At 36.8% G+C, this 20,040-nt stretch overlaps 1 protein-coding gene across 1 annotated transcript in view; it reads right to left on the bottom strand.

The window, feature by feature from the left end:
• Window positions 1-20,040, bottom strand: part of XPO7 (exportin 7) — a 77,158-nt gene that overhangs the window by 31,299 nt on the left and 25,819 nt on the right. The window contains exons 2-4 of the mRNA XM_057490294.1: window positions 2,979-3,125; window positions 726-819; window positions 41-207 (exon numbers count right to left, since the gene is read on the bottom strand). Of these exons, the coding sequence (XP_057346277.1) occupies window positions 41-207; window positions 726-819; window positions 2,979-3,125 (408 nt within the window). The remainder of the gene's footprint in view (window positions 1-40; window positions 208-725; window positions 820-2,978; window positions 3,126-20,040) is intronic.

The raw sequence follows: 20,040 nt of genomic DNA on the forward strand, positions 1-20,040 counted from the left end.
GCTTCTTCTGTTCCTATTATGTCACACTTATCCATCATACCTGTAAAAACCTCGTGACGTCTGTGATAGCATTCCTGAAGACATAGTCATCCTTCTGACAGTCAAACCAGCCCAGTTTTGTGATTCTGGCATATAGCTGGATAAGTGCTTGTGTCACAAAAGTAGCCAACTTTGGCCGTGTGGCAAGGTAGTTGAGCACATAGTTCCCTATAAAGCAAAAATGATACACAGAAAATTCTGCTATGGAAGGGCATACATCTTTAAATGTACTAGATGTCCAAGAAATGGTAAATTTAGACTATTACTTCAACTCCCTTAATTCTTCATGCTACTAAGAAATGGGACTTTGAATTTAAGGTTAGTAGGATTTCCAATTCAGAATTTTAATCTTGTCTCAATGAAGAATCTGAAGTATGGTAGCTTGGAATCTACTCCTAGATGGTTAATAACATATCTGCACAGAATAAAAAATCCTTAACAGTGTTTTTCTTAGTTATCAATGGTAGTAAAGACTAAATGACAGAAACTTCCTTTATCCAGAAGTAATTCTGTTGGGCCCTCTTTACTTTCATAAGCCCCAAATTCTGGAAAAAACTGGGTTCTAGATATTTTGTATGCTTACAATTTCGGAATATTATCAAACAAACAACATAAACTTAACTATTACTAGCACATTGCTAAACAAACTAATTTCTTTAAAGGAGGACAGACAATTCTCTACTTACGAATATCTATCCGCTGTTCCAATGGCAGAGGGTTGTTTGTGCGTGATACAAGCTTTGTAAGGCATGTAGCTGCCAGTAACTGGGAGTAAGATGACTGTGAAAAGAGGGAAAAGGACTTAGAATTCAATTTTATTGAGTTAGTCAAAAGTTTTTATTTGGAGATGTGTGCACAATTAATTTGTTTGCTATAGTGAAGCCCCTGGATTTGAGAAGGTCTATCATTTTGAGGAAAAATGAATCCCTCATAGCATTGTGTTCATTTACCTGATTTCGATTATGAACAAGAGGTGGAAAGTGAATGACCTGATCAAACTGAATCCAGCGGATACCCGTGTCACTTTCAGGTGCAGATGCAACAGCGGATCTTTTCAGAAAGACAGTAAGATCTTCAGAAGTCAAATCTCTTCTTTTATTTAAACCAAAAATCTTCTCTTAAAAAATAGCCTTGTTATACCGATGTTTCAAAAAGCTTCACCTCAAAATTATGCTATATAGTTAATCCCCAAATTATATCTTTCCATCAGCACAGCTATCCATCAGCTACAGCCTCGGGGAATGTGTATTCTAGTTTTGAAGTAAATTCATTACAATTTATGAGAAAGAAAAATTATGCCCTAAACAGTGGACCAGCATTATCATATTCTCAAGTGTGGACTTTAATGCATTTTAACCTTTAATCAGTGTGTTCTATTTGATCATAATATACAAGGAGCCATGTGTGAATTCTTCCATGTGGCTATATTATTGTAATGTTATATTAACAGGGACAGGCCCAGACCCATTAAAATAATTTAATCAAGGGTCAAGGATAATATTCCATGAAACTAAGTCTTTAAGACAGTATGTTATCCATAGGCATTATGGATAGGTATGTATTATGGATTATGTATAATACCACCTGTTATAAAAACAATTTAAGCTTAAGAAAAAGATCTATAAAAGTGACTTTGACATGTGACTTTTATTCAACATCCCTGAGCATGGTTTGAACTGATTAGAGCAAGTGTGTCAAATCATCAATAATACAAGAGGCTACCATTACTACAGAACATAGTACATAAAAATAACTATGCACTACATAGCATATAAATGGTTTTTATACATAATTCCAATAAATCTGCTAAATCACTAAGAAATCAATAGAGATTAGAAAGGAAGAACCCATATAATGAAGTGTTTTTAATACTATTAGTCCTATTTTATTCTAGTCCACCCCACTGACTGCCGACACAAGGAACTGGAGTTAACAGTGTCAGAGATGCTACCATGGGGCTCTGAGGGAGTCAACTGGAAGAGCTAGGGTGCATCTTCCACAGGACAAACTAAGAGTGGATCAATCCTAAGACAGAGTGATGGAAAAGAAACATAAAAAAAATACTACATATGAAAACAGAACAGAGCACTGCATAATCTCTGACCCTGACTCTAACCTTTAGATACTTGGAAAAGGCCAACTGTAATTTGTCTTATTTACCACATAAATACTGTAATACTACTAATGAAAATTGAAAAATGAAGCCATTTAGAATTCTAACCTCTCAACAAATTAACTGCTTTCATCCTATTCACATTTCTTTTCAGTCTTAAGTACAGTGCTAGTGGCTAGTCTCTAAGGGGTTCTCTCTTGGTGCCCTTTCATGATACCCTGGCTGGATTCTTAATCTTCCCAAGACCTCAAAAAGATTGGCCAAAAATATTAGCTTAATCAAATTATGTCTCATTAAAAGCATTAGTTTGATCACTGCATTGCCATTTTTAAGCTGGAAGAGGCTCTAATTCCATTTTAAAAACTTTAACTTTGTGTCATTTTCCTTGTCAAGATCATTTCCTCCATATATAAGGTAATAAGCAGCAGTTGTAGTATAGAGGCAGGGAAACAGAGAAGACTGGACCTTGTGAGGTGGTGGCAGCCTTTGTGGGTAAGAAGGGTCATTTTATACACCGCTCTGTCTTCTTTGTAAAGGATATGAGGTGGTACTTCAATGTGAAAAGGAGAAAAGGAGTCCCAGAAATTTGACTCAAGATGAAAAGTTACATGACAAAAGGTATGTCCAATGAGACTTTCCTGATGAGCCTGTCTGGCCTTTTTTGCCAGCCTGGCAGGTGTGGTGTTTCTTAAAAGTGAAATGAAGAAGGCAGAGGTGCCTAAAAGAATCAAGGAACAGAAGTAATCCCAACCACCCCCAAACTTAGAACCAGAATACATTTTCCTAAATCTCTGCTGCCCTTTAGGGTTTTCCCAATCTTACGTACACTTCCTCTTTCGAGGAGTAGCTGGCACTTGCTCAGGCAATCGGGGCTGTTGGTGAACTCCACCAAGGCTTTCTCTGCCTGGAGCCGAGTGGCTGTATCTGTTGTTTCATACAGCTGTTTGCACAGGTTCTCTAGTTGGGCCAGGCTCTGGAAAAGATCGTTCAAGAAAGTAGTCAGTCCAGCCTACTCTATGCATAAGGTATAGTGTTTGAATTACTTGACAAAAATAAGTAATAATCATTGAAGAGAACTTGCTTCCCAACTCTGAGGAGAACTGGGGTGACCTTACCTATGACTACTTATAGCTATCTTTACTTGATGCTTTAGAGGACTTAATTATAAAATGCCTAAAATATCTACTTTTTCAGTAATTCCTTTGAAGATCAATCACAAATGATACATTTTTCCCTTGCAAATAACCTACTAAACTTTTTCAGAAGGCTATCCAACAAAAATACAGAATTTACTTGTTCTGCCATCAGCTTCAAAATTACAGACACTGCTGTAAAATTAAGAGCATAAATACACAATGTAAGTTTCACACACATCTTCACATAGTTTTAAATATTATCCCTTTGCTTAGTACTTGTTAGCTTAAATCATGGGTATGAATAGAGATGGCCTCCCTCTATGAGCAAGCTTCAGAATGCATATAACGTACCTTCCTCCCTGGGTCCCTCATGTTTAAAGTTCAGCAGACTCTCTCTTCTCCTGCTGTACTTTAAACTCTTGCTTCAGTTCCAAATTTAAAACGGATGGGTCAAAATAAATTCAACCCTAGCATATGCTCACACAGAGATAAGACAAGGGAAACACCCCCAAACAAACCCTTCTCTCCAAATCTTGAACCAGTTCCAGGGAGGCTGGAAGGGGATGGGTGTGCGCTTTGCTCAAAAACCCTGAAGGGATGCAAATCTACTTTCACTTAATGCACTGTTGAAAAGCAAGGAAGAAAGGAACTAAGATTTCACTTAACCATCATCTTTGACTGACTGAAGAGTAGTGCACACTTCTGTTAGCCTTTAAAAGAATGGTTTGGACTTTAGGAAGGAATCTAAGCCTATTTACCACAGCAGCAAGCAAGATTTGGTTTAAGTAGTTTGAAGGATACTACTATTAGAGATGGCAATTCTGACAAGAACAACAACAACAAAAATAATAATTAAACAAATCAGCCTTGGTAAACAGCCTAAAATATATTACACAGCCAGCCTCCCCAAGGCTTTTCATTACTACTTTATTCCATTATGCTGTGACTTTATAAATCACAGCTTTTCCACTAAGCAGTAAAGCCCTTAAGGTAGAATACCTATTTTACTCAACCTGATTAATAAATCTCAAACATCAACCTAAAGGAAACAAGACAGGCAAATACTGACACTAAGATCTTCAGTCTCGCGTGGAGTACCCCACGAGCAAACACAACAACCCCTACTCCAAAACAAACCACTCCTCACAGCACCTGGGGGCTCTGATTTGGCTTGTTTAATTTATTTCTGACTTGCAGGGGTCCCATTAAATACCTATTTCAATTCAAAAGAACAGAGAAAAACTGCACTTGCAAAGCCAGATCTCAAGTAAAGAAGCTCAAGTAAGTAAGCAGTACTTGATTCTTGTCACATAGCTTATAAACAAAGGAACAGAGGAGAAAGCTAATTAATTATACATATTTCATAAAATACACATGAAAGTCAGCAATATACTTGCCTATACTGGCCCAAGACCCTGTTGACGAATGAACCTGTTTAATTATAAACCCCACATTCCTAAGCAAGTGGGCAAATTTCCTTTACAGGATTTTGTTTCAACTTAGCAGGCTGGGTTTTTAATTTTTTTCCCCTTCTATAAAATGAATCACTTAGAACAAATTATTAAAAAAAATAGTTGACACAGAAGACATCAACAGAAAAATACCCTAACTAAAATGGAAAGATAGCTATGAAATCTGGTATTGGGTATTAGGAAGCAGCAGCCACACAGCCTCCAGAGACACCACGTATTTTGAGCTTTCAGTATCTTGAACAGACACTCCCTAAGTAGTCAGGCTGCTTAAGGTATAATAATGCTCCTTAAAGTCTGATCCATTAATCAGGTAGCTCCCCCAGCACAACTCTTGTTTACGTTTATATAAGTTGTTGTTCACAGGACAATGGCTAAGCATCTGTTACCAGCTCCTTACTGCTGAAAACCTACACGCAGGTTACGGTGGGCTCTGCTGGTTGTTCTGTTTGATTTGCTTTAAGTAAGCAGACGAAAACATACTGCAGGGTAAGTATGGTAATGAGCTCTCAGCTCAGGAAACAAGACTGTTTGAAAAACAAGTAATTTCACCATTCACACAAACAGTTTTAAGAACTGTAGTTCTATTTCTTTACTTCCAGAAGAACAAATGGGAAACAACTTTGTTTTCCTAAACAATTAGTGGAAACAAACATCTAAAAACCTCAGGGTTAATAGTTATTTTATTTGAGTTGCCCATATTACCCAGGGAAGGAGAGTGGAATGAGACATTTACCTTTATGTTCTTTTGGCTGCTAGTGTTTCCAAAGCAAATCTAATAGATAATATTTTTGAATTACCTTTTTCTGTACCCAGAATATAATTTATCCTACAATGATCTGATTAGCTATTAAAACAAACACTTCACAACAGCGTTTCCCCCTTTATGCAGTAGCACCTTTATTAAGCTTTCTCCCCTTTGCCGCTCTTAAGGATGCCTACTACCTGATGCCATTTCAGTCACAGAAAAGCCTCCAAGAGAAGAATGTCTATTTTCTATTCCTGAGATTGCTGAGTTTATAATCGGCAGAGAAACTTCCATCTGGTCCCACTGGAACAGAAGAGCTCATCTGGGTGAAATACTTCACAAAACTGGAAGGGCTTTAGTACCAGAAACTCAAAGACAACCAAACCCCTAAACCTACACCACACTGATTTCACCAAGAGTTACAATGAAAGTATTAAAAGAATGTATCTTCCTTAATATTTAGAAACATTATGTTATATGGTCTTTTAAAACTGGATAGAGAAAAGGCAGCCATTCTCATTTCAATGTAAGGTTGCAAATAGTTGAGACTACAGACCTCAGAACTAGTGATTTACCTGAAAGGTTTCCTCTAAATCAGAGGTCACATTAGATGTCAGACTACTCCATTAAACAGAGTAGCTTGGAATTTATTTTAATTTATAAAATACTGCTTTTTAAAAAGCGTAACAGTATATACTTTTAAATTAGCCTCAAAACTTCCAGAGCTAGGACACTTGCTTTTAGGAAGGATTTGATGATATTCCTAATAATGCCAAGTACTGAACTAGAAAACAAGCTAACTCTTGGATGGCTAGTCAGATCTGCAGGTTCTCTGCAGAGCACATCCTTAATCTAACAGCCACCCTGTACCACCCTGAAATGATTAGAAGCTACCACCCTATTATAAAATGTAAAATGCAAGTTCAATCCAGAGATGTTTTCATGAAGAACAGAGAGAATCACCAATTTAGTGGCTGAATCTTCATGCTTAGGATGCTTAATATAAAAGGACTGATGAGAAATCAAGCCACTTTCAATCTGTTTGTCAACTCCATTAATTTACATTTTCCTTAGCTGGAGTTTTTGTGTGTACTAGGAAAACACTGTGTTAAGTAAATTAAAAAATGTGTACTGAACCTGCCAGAAAATCAAGAACAATTTTAAAGACCTACAAGGAAGATTAATAAAACTGATACTTATTACATGTTTTTAATCTATTCAGTAAGGTTTTTCATATTGTCAATAATGAATATCCAGTTATCATGGATTAAAAAAAAACTAAAAACTCAGTAATAATTATTGTTAGGTTAAATAAGCAAGTAGCAAAGCAGTAGGTAGAGTATATCATTTGTGATTGATGTAGGTCAGCAAATTCATAGAGGAAAACCCGGATGAACATGAACCAATTATATCCAGGAGGTGAGATTATGGGAGACTTTCAATTTCTGTGTTACATGTTTCCAATTTTTTGACCATAACCTTATATTACTTGTGAGCAGGAAAGAAACCCTAACAACTGTACAGATAAATATTTCTTAAAAGGGCACATTTAAGCTACATTTTCTAAATTAATTCTTCTAATTAGTAACATTTTACTAATTTTTGTATTTTACTTTTTGATTTTATGAATTCTGATTGGAAACAGAATCAATTACAGCTGATTATTTCCAATCAGAATTCATAAATTCATAAAATCAAAAAGGGAAAAGGCTATTCCAAAATAAAACATTTAAAATGTCTGTTTTATTACTACTTTTATTACTTTCTTACCAGTAGTATATTTTGATGGTTTTTAAGTGGCCTAAAAATATTCCACGCAAGGTTTCTTGTTTATATATATGAAGTTATCTAGAAGGCAATATTGTGGGCCAAAGCCATTTTGTTTTTATATATACATCAGAAGATCTCTAAGATGTTATTTACTGTAGTGGAGTCGATGGGGATAAAAGTAGCCAGCTCTCTGAATGAGACTTGTTTACATAGGCAATGATTTTTATTTATTTTTTATTTTTTTATTGAAGGGTAGTTGACACACAGTATTACATTAGTTTCAGGTGTACAACACAGTGATTCAACATTTATATACATGATAATTCTAGGTACCAGCTATCACCATACCAAGTTGTTACAATATTTTGACTATATTCCTTATGCTATACATTACATCCCGGTTACTTATTTATTTTACAATTGGAAGTGCGTGTATATATATATATTTTGTGTGTGTGTGTGAGGGCATTTCTCATATTTATTGATCAAATGGTTGTTGACAACAATAAAATTCTCTATAGGGGGGTCAATGCTCAATGCACAATCATTAATCCACCCCAAGCCTAATTTTTGTCAGTCTCCAATCTTTTTAAGCTTAACGAACAAGTTCTTACATGGAGTACAAATTCTTACCTAGTGAATAAATTACATGGTGAACATTACAGGGGCAGTCATCACAGAAGCTTTCGGTTTTGGTCATGCATTATGAACTATGAACAGTCAGTTCAAATGTGAATATTCATTTGATTTTTATACTTGATTTATATGTGGATACCACATTTCTCTCTTTATTATTATTATTTTTAATAAAATGCTGAAGTGGTAGGTAGATACAAGATAAAGGTAGAAAACATAGTTTAGTGTTGTAAGAGAGCAAATGTAGATGATCAGGTGTGTGCCTGTAGACTACGTGTTAATCCAAGCTAGACACGGGCAATAAAACATCCACGTATGCAGAAGATTTCTCTCAGAACGGCGGGGGGGGGGAGGTTCTAAGCCTCACCTCTGTTGATCCCCATATTCTCAACTGATGGCCCCCCTGCGACTGTGCCTGTCTTAGGTTGTTCCTCCCTTGAGGAATCTTACCCGTCTCTGGCTAACCAGTCGTCTTCCAGGGCCATACAGGGAAATGTAAAGTTGATCAGTGAGAGAGAAGTACATAGGCAATGATTTATTTTTAAAAGGTAAAGAAAAACGGTTAACAAAGCAAGTGCAGAAGACTAGAATCTGTACAAGAGGATATCCAAAAGGCCAATAAGCAAATAAAAAGGTGCTCAATCTCAATCATCACTAGAAAATGTAAATTCAGACCACAATGAGATACCCATTAGTATGCCTGAAATGAAAAAGCCAAGATCAAGGTTGGTTAGGATGTGAAACAACTAGACACACACTGCTAGTGGAGTCTGACTGGGTCCACCCCATTGAACTGGCAGTTATCTATTGAAGCTCAACCTATGTATACCCTATGACCAAGCTACTCCACTCCTAGGTATATACCCAACAGGTATTTGTGCTCAATTCACCAAAAACACATACACAAGAATAAGAATGTTCATGGCAGCAATAATGTAATAGTTCCCAAATGGAAAGCCTAATGTCCATCAATAGTAGTAGTAAGGATAAACATTTCATTTCTTAATCAGGGTGCTGGTTACAAAGGCAAGTTCATTTTGAGTAAATCCACTGAATTGTACATTTGTAATTTGTGCATTTTTCTGGATGTCATACTTGATGAGAAGATTTAAAGAAAGAGGTATGAATGCCAACATTCTCCCAAAATTCTCCAGGGGTTTATTCTTTCTATTTCTTTCTGATACTCATGGAAAAGACGTTCATCAATAACTGACAAATGCACTTTAAATTTACAATGCTTTACTTTTACATCAATTAATGCTTTTAGAACCATAACTCCCATGCTTTTCTCAGGAAAGAAATATGGTTAAGATTTTAGATACATTTGGTGATACTGTATTTCTGAGAGTACTGAGAGGGTGAGCACAACTTCTTAGCTGCAGATGCCCTGTAGTGTCTCCTGCCATAAAACAAGATAAAATACATATTTTCAACAAGCGATAATGCTACACCAGAGCCTTGCATGTACTAGATAAGGACAGCAAGTCTGCTAACATATGAGACTGCAAAATTCTACACTTACCTTCAAAATACCAATCAATTCTAATGTGTAATAGTCACATGATCTTGCGTTGTGGGTAATAGCAGCCAAAACACGTCAACAAATTATTTCATCAAGTGAACAGTCAGATTAACTGCCTGGTCACTTGACGGTTTATTAATTGATAAATTTAACTCAGGAGTTTTCATTCAACAGTCATTAAAAACTGCTTTTGGTTCCTTCACACAGGCATTAATGGTGCAGAGGAATGAAAGTTGCAGTGTAAAGTGAATCCTCAAAAGTACAGGTTTTAAACAGTAGCCTCAAACCAGTCCATACACATTCTTGTTTTTGGTCTTACAGTGTGTTTTTAAAGTTTGACATAGTTGACAATATTTCATAATATCTGCTTTTCTAGCTTCCCATGAAAAATAAACAAGATCTGATAACACCGGGCCTGCATTTTCAAGTGGCACTAACGAGATGACACTAAGTGCTCTGCCGGGGCAGGCTCATTCCAGCTCCCCATAGTTCAAGCACCTGGCCCTTTGCAGACATCTGAATTTCCTCCCCTTGCTCTAATGCAATTTTGTCTCATGTTAGGGTTTCCGTCCAAGAGGTCAAAGTTAAAAAGTAGTGAGCAAACAGCAATATAATAAATTTGGTTTTAACTTTGCATGCTAACTTTTTACCAAATTTTACTAAAATAATCTTGAGTACAAGGGGCTTCATAAAACTAGGCAGGGAAAAGAGATTTAGATTGAGAGTTAAGCAATTTGGATCCTGGTCTTAGTAACTGTGCGACTTGAGCAAGTTAATTTCCTGGAGCTTCAGTTTTCTCACTTGTAGAACAAGTGGATTTTATTGTACTACTTTAAAACGACACTCCCAGGTCTAAAATTCTGATTGCAATACACTAATCTTCCTTAATTATCTAAGTAAATCAAATTTAAAAGTGAGCAAATGTTAAAAATGATCATGAAAATAATAGAGTGAATTTTTTAAAAAGGATAATTACACTTAAAAAACACCCCAGGTAACACTCCCACACCTCCCTTTCATGGATCACATAGGAGCCTTCCTCACAGGCTACCTTGGTGACCTGGCAGCAGGAACAAGGATCTTTCTGCAGTAGAGGTTTAGTACAGTATAATGGTGAAGATCTCAGATGTAGAACAAATCCCTACTGCTTTATTTACTAGCTGTGAAAGTATTAATAAGTTACTCAAATCTTTCAAATAGTTTTCATTTATTTTCAATAGAAATAACATCAACTTCACAAGGCTATAAAAGCCTAACAAGGTAATGTATGCAAATGGTTAATTACTGAGTTTGTTACCAGCCATTATGGATTACATTGCTTACTAAAGGCTCTGGAGGACAGCTCTTAAAAGTGCATACTCACAGATGCACATAAATCCACCCTGTTTCTTCTAGAGGGGTTATCAATGCCGTTCCTTGGTGGGTTAGGGGATTGGGGGTAGGATGTACAATCGATCCTGCTTATTTGTGGGTTCCATTATTTGCAACTTTACCTACTTGCTCTAAAATTTATTTGTAATCCCACAATCAATACTTTAGGCAGTTTTTGGTAACTCGTGGACATATGCAGAAGATGAAAAACTTCAGTCATCCAGCATACACATTCTCAGCTGAGGCTGCACATGGCAATTCTTTGCCTGTTTCATCTCCTATTCTGTAAACAAGCGTATGTGTCTTTTCGTGGTTTACTTATACAAATGAAATGCTTTTTGTTGCTGATCTTGCTGTTTAAAGTGGCCCGGAGCACAGTGCTGAAGTGCTGTCCAGTGTTCCTAAGCCCAAGGAGGCTGTGTGAAAATACATGTAATAAGCTTCATTCAGGTCTATTAAATACAGTATCTTTAAACAGAAAGAAAACAAGGTCATAAGCTGACAGGTTGATAGGAATCTAATCCTGTATATATCATCTACAAACAACGGTTCAGTATTGGCTAACTCAGCACCCTTGGTGATGTTCTAGAACATACTGTTTTCTAGCATATAACTCTAGACAATGAGGATCAACTGTATTTTCAGCATCACTTGGTATTTAGTACCTATTTTCCTATAGAAACAGAACCATACTGTCACTGTTACAGGCACTTGTTCAAACAGGTATTCATTAACTTACAGAACTTCCATATTAATGTTTGTAAACCTCAACTCTTGCATAATTGACTCAAATGTTTGCTTAAATTGCCATTCATATTAATTATATATTGTGATTTTAGTTAATGAGTACTAACGAATAAGCTAGATGGAAAGGACAAAAGAGTGCTTGTCTAGCACATAGTGGGAGCGTCATAAAAATGACTTGCATAAGTGGTTAAGTCTAACTCTTAAGAAGCTTCTAGAGGGATTTTTTAAATGGCATATTGACCACACATTTAATTTTATTCCCTTCCAAAATCCAACTGAAACATAACACTAAAGGGACTAAAAAAAGAGTTATAACCTCCCAAGGATGGGGAAGACCTGAGAGGGGACAACAGCCAACAAAATTCTGGAATCCAGAAAAATCAATGGTTACTGATTTAACTGGCTCAAGAAAGCCAAATCCCTTCTCAGTGTTGAGAAGAGCTGAAGACCAACCTGAACTGCACTCCTTGCTCAGACATTAAAGCTCAGTGGGTGGCCAAAGCAAGAAAGAACAGGGTGAATGTGTTTTTGGGGAAGTCAGATGTCTTCCCTTACTCTTTGCCTCTGTGAGCCCCTCTTTCTCTGGCCTGGGAGACACCAAGCCAGTCAAAAGCACATCTGAGGACATGGGCACCAGACAGCTAACAGGTCAATTAAGGAGCTATACATAAGTTGCTGCTGGTTCCTTCCACTCAGAAATGTCATTGTCCAGATGGTACCCTCTCTAGGCAGGACACTGGAAGACTAACTGAGAATCTCATTAGTCCAAAGGAAACACTTAAAGATACACTGATATGTGGATTACCCAACAAATGGTCCAGTCAGATTGGCCTACTGTGATGCCTCAAGCCAGCAAGCCTCACCCCCACACTCAGAATTTCCAATCAGCTTTGTATTCTCTTAATATTGATTATGAGCAAATATAAGGACTACCACAAATCTGAAGAAAGCCTTTAACATGGAACATAGTGTTAAAAATGAGACAAAAGCCCCAAATGGAGTCACTTGTGCTAAGCCCCATGTTGTCAAACTGAGACTTAATTGGTTTTGCCTCTCCCAGAAGTGGAACCTTAGACCAGTCAATTAAAAATCACCCAGTCAGCCCTGGATGGGTATCTCCCTGAGACCCTGCCACCCACCAAGGAAAGTCACTGCGGCAACTACCATGCTGCGGCTCCTGTAGCTTCCCTGTTCTCCTCTTGCCTATGAAAGTCTTTCATTTTGTACAGCAACTTGGAGCTCCTTTCTATCTGCTGGATTGGATGCTGCCCAATTTGAAAGGGCTTTTGCTCAAACTTAAAGTTTTGACATGACTCGGTTTTATCTTTTAATAGTAGTGATCTAAACAAACACACAAAAAGCAACCTGGAAAAACAGAAACTGTGTAGGGAGAAAGGAATATGAAAAGAAAAAAAGAGAAGAGATAAAGGAGGAAAAATAAAAGAAAAAATTATTAAACTCACCAAAAAGATAAGAAAATACACTGCAACTGTGAAATTAGAACAGGATGCTCTAAAAAAAGAAACACTCAACATAAAAAGAGATCTTAGAAACTAAAAAATATGGTAGAGACAAAATATTCTATTGGAGGGTTGGAAAATTAAGTTAAAGTCTCTCAGAAAGTAGAGCAAAAGGACAGAGATGGAAAATAAGAGCAAAGATAAACTGAGAGGCCTGGTTCCAGAGGTCCAACATTCAATTAAGAGGAGTTCCAGAAAGAGAACAGAGAGCAGTGAAAGAGAGAAAATTGCCAACAAAATAATTCAAGAAAACTTCCTAGAACTGAAGAACATCAGCCATCCGAACGAAAGGGTCTACCAAATGCCCAGCACAATGAAAAGCAAGGCATGCCCAAGGTGTACTGCTGTGAAACCTCAGAAATGAGGACAAGAAGATTCTATAAGCTGTCCAGGGGTGGGGACATACAACAAAAACAAAACCCAAGCCAGGTAACACTAAACGATTAGGAATCAGATGGCACCGGACATCACAGAAGCAACACAGGGAACAGGCCCAACAGAACAATGCCTGCAAGATTCTGCAGGGAAGTAACCAACATAGACCTCACTACTCAGGTCAATAGATAACCAAGTGTGAGGGTAAGACACAGCTGTTTCAGACCTGTAAGGCCACAGCAATCTAGCACCCATGCTCCTATGAAAGAACATGCTTCACACAAAAATAAAGAGTAATCCCAGAAAAAGGTAAGCACAGAATACAGGAAATGGGAACTCTAACATAAGAAAGGGACCTCAGGAGAACCCCTGGGAGGATAATGAAAGGAGATCCTAGGAGGACAGCTGTACACCCCTCATCTGAACAACCAGGCCTTATTCAGGCAAAGTGGCTCAGGGGACAAGTCATGTTCAGGAAGGCAGCACCAAGATCCCTCCTGCCACAGAAGACAAAATACCTGGGTGGGAATTCTTATGTTAGGGAGATTTCACCTTAATACAAGTTGAAGTTTAGTTCACAAAAAGCCCTCAAGTGACAACCACTCTGTATTAAACTTTGGAAAGCTTTTCTTTAGAGCTGTGTAATCATTTTAAACTAACACTCCAAAGACCAAAAAAAAAAGGCAGTTGTGCAACATCAAACATTCATTTTGAAATGAATAATGCATGGTGTGGTTACTGACAGCATTTAAAAGCTTGTATAGGCTTTTGGCATAAAAATTTGCACCCTATGATTTATAAATGGAGTTCCAATTAAAAACAAAAAAGAATAATACACTTGGTTTTTGCCAACTTCACTTCCTTTTTAAATAAGGATGTTTGTCTCTCAAATCCCTTTTATGGAACTTGATTCTGCCACACTGACTGTATTAAAGGACCAACACAATGTCCTCTGCAATGAAAAATGGCTGAATAAGAGAGTAGATTATGTAGGTCAAGCAGATCACCTTAGGAAAGGAAGCCAACACCCAGCCATTTGGGAAACCAAATTTGCTGTTTCTAATAAACATGTGTAAATAAACTTCTGCTATATTACTATTTTCATAAAACCTCATTTTTAAAAGCAGATCTATACAGGGAGAACATTCCTATCATAGTTCAATATTCCTGTTAAGAGTGTTAAACCGAATTTCTAACAATTTAAATTGCAATGTTATTGTCTCTTGATATTATCAGTTTTTTTCTTTATAAATTTAATGATTTTTACCATACAGCAAGCACAAACAAGTGACTTCTAAAGGTCAGAAAGTATAGTCTAATGGTTAAGTGTCAAAGGAGCCAAAATGTGAGAGCTGTACAGATTTTCATGTCATTTAGTCGTGGTTTCCGAGAGTTATTTGATTTTGAGTTATTATCTAAGTTACACTGCAGAAGAATACTGTTGGAACAGTGTGCATTTCTAATTTTAATTTTGTGTTCTTAATATCAACTGGGTACAAGATTCAAGCTATAGAGCACTGCAGGTATTTTGTGCAGAATCATCTTAGAATATTAAACACCATTTAAACACTGAATTGTACATAACAGAGCACAGCAATCAATCAAACAAAATCACAAAATATCTGAGGTCACCAATCACCAAGCTTCATTATTAAGTTTTACAATGACAAGATAAAAAAGGATTTCAGATTTAAGCACTTATACTTAGTTATAGCAATAGGCTAGCCAATGAGACTAGTATTCAGTCAAGTCAACTGGTATTCAGAGAATTCAAGGAAGTTCAGGAATCTTAGGGTTTCCCCCTTCTTTTTATGTTACTAGTGTTTACAATTTCCCCTGATGACAGGAACTGCACTTACAAACAGAATCTAATTTGCTTAGAAGAATGAGAAGACCAGCCATAGGCTGGGAGAAAAATTTTCACAAAACATGTATCTGAGAAAAGACTTGTATCCAAAATATACCAAGACATCTGAAAACTTGACAATAACCCAATTAAAAATTTGGCGAAAGATCTAAACAGACACCTCGCCAAGAATATATACAGATGGCAAATAAGCATATGAAGAGATGCTTAACATGGTATATCATTAGAGAAAAAATGCAAATTAAAAAAAGCCATATTGTACCTATCTGGTAAAAATACTATTACACATTTATTAAATGGCTAAAATTCAAAACACTGAAAACACCAAATGCTGATGAGGATGTGGGGCAACAGGAACTCTCATTCACTGCTGGTGAGAATGCAAAATGGTACAGCCACTGTGGAAGACACCTTGGCAAGTTTCTTACAAAACTAAACATGCTCTAGCCAATATGATCCAACAATCGCACTCCTTGGTATTTATACAAATGAACTGAAAACCTGTGTTTACCCAAAAACCTGTACATGAATATTTACAACAGGTTTACTCATAATTGCTAACGTTCGGAAACAACCAATATGTCTTTCAATATTTCAATAGGTGAACAGATAAACTGTGGTATATCCAGACAATGGAATAGTATTCAGTGATTAAAAAAAAATAGTGAGCTATTAAGCCACAAAAAGAGATGGGGAACCTTAAATGCATGTGAAAAGATGCCAATCTGAAAGGCTATGTACTGTATGAGTCCAGCTATTTGACATTCAGGAAAAGGCACAATTATAGATATAAAAGAAGAATAGTTGTTGCCAAGAGTTTGGTGGAGAGAGGGAATGAAGAATAGGAGGAGCCCTGGTGATGACAGGGCAGCAAAATTGTCTGTTTGACGCTGTAATGATGGATGTATGCAATTATACATCTGTCAAAACCCAGAGGATGTACAATACAAAGAGTGAATTTTAGTTAATAATAATATATCAATACTGACTCATCAACTGTAATATACCATAGTAATGTGAAATGCTAAGAACAGGGGAAACTGTGTGTTGGAAAGTGGGGCAAGGAGGTGTGTGGGAACTCTGTACTTTTTGCTCTATTTTTCTATAAAGCTAAAACTGCCCTTAAAAGTATATTAAAAAATAAAGTCTATTAAAAACAAATCTAATTTGCCAGCTTAAAATTTCCACTCTTCCTCCCCAAATTTTATCTTGCCTGGTTTATTAACTAATGTTTCATAATAAAACATGACATTTTATATCCTAGCTTTCACCTTGCTGGTCTACCTGATAGGGCAATAAAATGGTTAAAATTCCCTTGTTTAATACATAGGCATTTTAACACTGTCATTCATATTCAAGGATGATGTAACTGATAGTGGTTCTCTGTGGATCTAAATTAGAAGCCATATTGTACCTATCTGGTAAAAAATATTCTTCTGCTAATGATCTACACAGGAAAATCTTTGAGTTAGATGTATAAGGTCATTTCAAAGGAACGCTCATATTTAAATAACTTCCTGTTACTTTTCTAAATTATCCCTTACCACCCAAATATATGTCTATATGGGAAAGGTCAGCAAAATATACCTTAGTTTGCCTTAGGGATCTTTGATTTTATACAGCATCATTTATACAGTGTTCTGCTCTCCTTTCAAAATTTTGAATACAATTCTGGCACACTTAAACAACTGAAAATATTTTATCCATAAGATTCTGCAGCTTAATCATGCATTTGTCTCCATTTCTTTTTTAAATCACAAGACTCACTTCACCTGAAGAACAGTGTATTATAAATGTTAGCAGATTTGTTGCCACACATGCAACTAACAAAATGTGCAACTAAAAAAAAGTAGTGTGTGTAACACACCAATAAACTTGTTTTTGAACAGCTCTAATGTTTTCACTCACAACCTTGCAGGAAATGAGTGTTTTACCATCTCTTACATCCTAAACTGGTTATTTATTAATTTTTTTAGCTAAATTTTCAGAGAAGAAATAGGCAGCCCAAATGCATTTGATATCCCAGAAAAAAAGAGGAGTGACATCTGCGAAACAGGTCACTTTATACCAAGGAGGAACTTTCCAACAATGCAGGAGATGGTACTGGATTTTTATTTAAATTTGTTTGAGACTGGGTTGGGTTAGCACCACTCACTCCTATCTTGATTGACTGTTTTGTCTAAAACACCTTTAGGAATTCCCGCTGTTCAAAGAGCACCAGGATCTTCCTTAGTCAACATAACCAATTACAATCACAACTCAATTACAATTAAGTATACACATTATATACTCATAATTAACAGACAACCTTAGTGTAAGTTCCAGTATCATAAATACAATAGTCAAAAGTAATTTTCCAAAAATACTGGGCTGAGAACATGAAAGGCATTAGTAGTAGTTGGAGACTCAGTAGCAGTTGACAACACACCCGTATGGCTACTGGAAAAGAGAAACGTGTATATACTATATGCATGTATTTTTTCATGGAGCCATCCATTTTTTAAATGAACAATGGCCGATTCCAAGATACTTCAATTTGAATTTACCTTAAGAAAGGCCATGTAACATCTGCAGGCTGACACATAACCTGAAACTAAAGCAACAACCTAACAGCTGAACTGAAAACTGCACAATAATCCTAGAAAGAGACATGATGTAACCTAATCCTCTCAACATAACCTCGCCAATGAATCAATCGTACTTATTTGATGGGGAGAACTTACTCTTCTCTTTAGGGGAACAAATATCAGCTCCTGTAGTTTATAACATGAAGTATTGCTTCAACAAGTGATACTAATGCTAATTAAATTTTCAGGCAAGTGTTGCTTTGAAAATGTCCTTAAGAGCCTATTAAACAAATGAGATTAAATAAACTACTTATAAGGAAATGAAATCATGTTAGATCCATTCAGCCCACTGGATACCGAAATATTTTAGGGAAATATTTAAGTCAAAAACAAACCTACCTACTATGTATGCTTTTCTCTTTTTTTGAAACCTCAAAGCAAACCTCGATTCTAGTAAACAATGACCTCTCAACATTACATTCTGGAACTTCAAACTCTGTTCCTACTTTGGTAATTCGGTTTAAAGCAAAGTGCTCATAACTATATTTTCTTCAGAAATTTGACTTCCAAACTGCAATAACTAAAACTCTATCTGCTCCTCCCTACCAAAAACGATCAACAGTGCTCAGTACAGCTTAGAACTGAACAATAAATGAGTGAGACCTGAAGACTCTCTGAGGTAGAACGTTCAGCGCTGCCCTTGGCATGACTAAGCTTTATCCGCCTCCTTGCAGAGTCAGAGCAGCCGAGGCCACACCTCAGTGGCTACTGGGGTCGGGGAATAAGTCCTGCAGCGGTTTGAGCCTGTGGAGCTACAGTCAATGCTAGCTTTTCACTACATTGCTTTTTCCACTTTCATCACACTGCTTTAAACCAATCAACTCTCAAATGCTAAACCTTTTTGTAACAACTAATGAATCAAAATAACTGATACGAGTGGTGATGATGGGAGAAGTATCACACAGGGAGAACTGATAGCTGCTTGACAGTGTCATGCTACTCAATAGACAGGCTTTTGAGAAAGGCAGCTATGCTGGCAACTGCCCCTGGCAGGCAGTGAGCTTAAATGTCTGGGTTAGCTTTTGATGGTTACTGGAGCAACAACTGAATCCCGAAGAGCAAAGCTGGCTGGTTAAGACAAGATTTGTGTTACACAAGGAATAAAGTCAATTATCAATGTGGATATTAAACTTCACAGGGTGGGAATAAACTTATTTTGCCTGTAAATCTAGTTCTGTGTCAAGTTTATGAGATTTCCTGAAAAGTGTAATTCAAGGAACCAGAAATAGAGGGCATCTAGATATTTAAGCAGATAAGTAGCAAGCCTTCAGTAAATTATTTTGAATTGTGAGAACTTGCATCTGTTCTTATCTCAGGACCCCTAGTTTGCTACTGATGCGAGAAGCCTCCAGGCCCAGGGTACAGTATTTCCTGGTGATGACTCAGGCTATGTATGAGAACACATATTCGGTACCTATACTAAATCTTTAGGGCACTAACTGGCTTTTTAAAGCATCTTTGGTGGAGCCAAATGGGTTCTGTGAAAGAACCTCACTATCTCCCTCTTGTCTGAGACTGTCATTACCAAAGCCTGGGCTGCTTCTGGTGGGCAAAATGTTTAATGAATTCAGGAAAATTCTGGCACAAATAGAATATTGACAGAATGCTGAATTATAGCCTACTAATAGCAGCCTGTTTTTCTGGAGGAGGTGAATAAAAGCAGCAAAAGCAAAAAAGCTCAATTCTTTACCTTTTATTAGGTTGAGACATATGAAAATGCCAGATATCTAATCATTTTTGACCTATAAAAATGGCAATTTTATGTGGTGGTATATAAAAATAACATTAAAAAACTCCTTCAAAGTAATTGAAATTTGTTGTTTTGCTTCTAATTAAGGGCTGCATTTCAGTTTTAGATCAATACATTAGGGTGAAATCTATTACAAATTTGGCACGCAACCTGACTTCACATCTACCTGTTCTATTTTCCAGTACTCCTCAAAACAAACCCTCCGGTTGCTTTCACTTTCAAACCTATCACACTCACTGTTCTGGGCTTACGGGGGCTGATCAGCACTGTACTTTTTTGTTCACTTCTGTAATGTTCCATGTGTGTCTGAGAAAAGGGTTTGCATGGGTCCACAGAGTCCAACCTGTTAA

This window comes from Manis pentadactyla, chromosome 1, assembly GCF_030020395.1.
Source record: "Manis pentadactyla isolate mManPen7 chromosome 1, mManPen7.hap1, whole genome shotgun sequence".
NCBI classification, from domain to species: Eukaryota; Metazoa; Chordata; class Mammalia; order Pholidota; family Manidae; genus Manis; species Manis pentadactyla.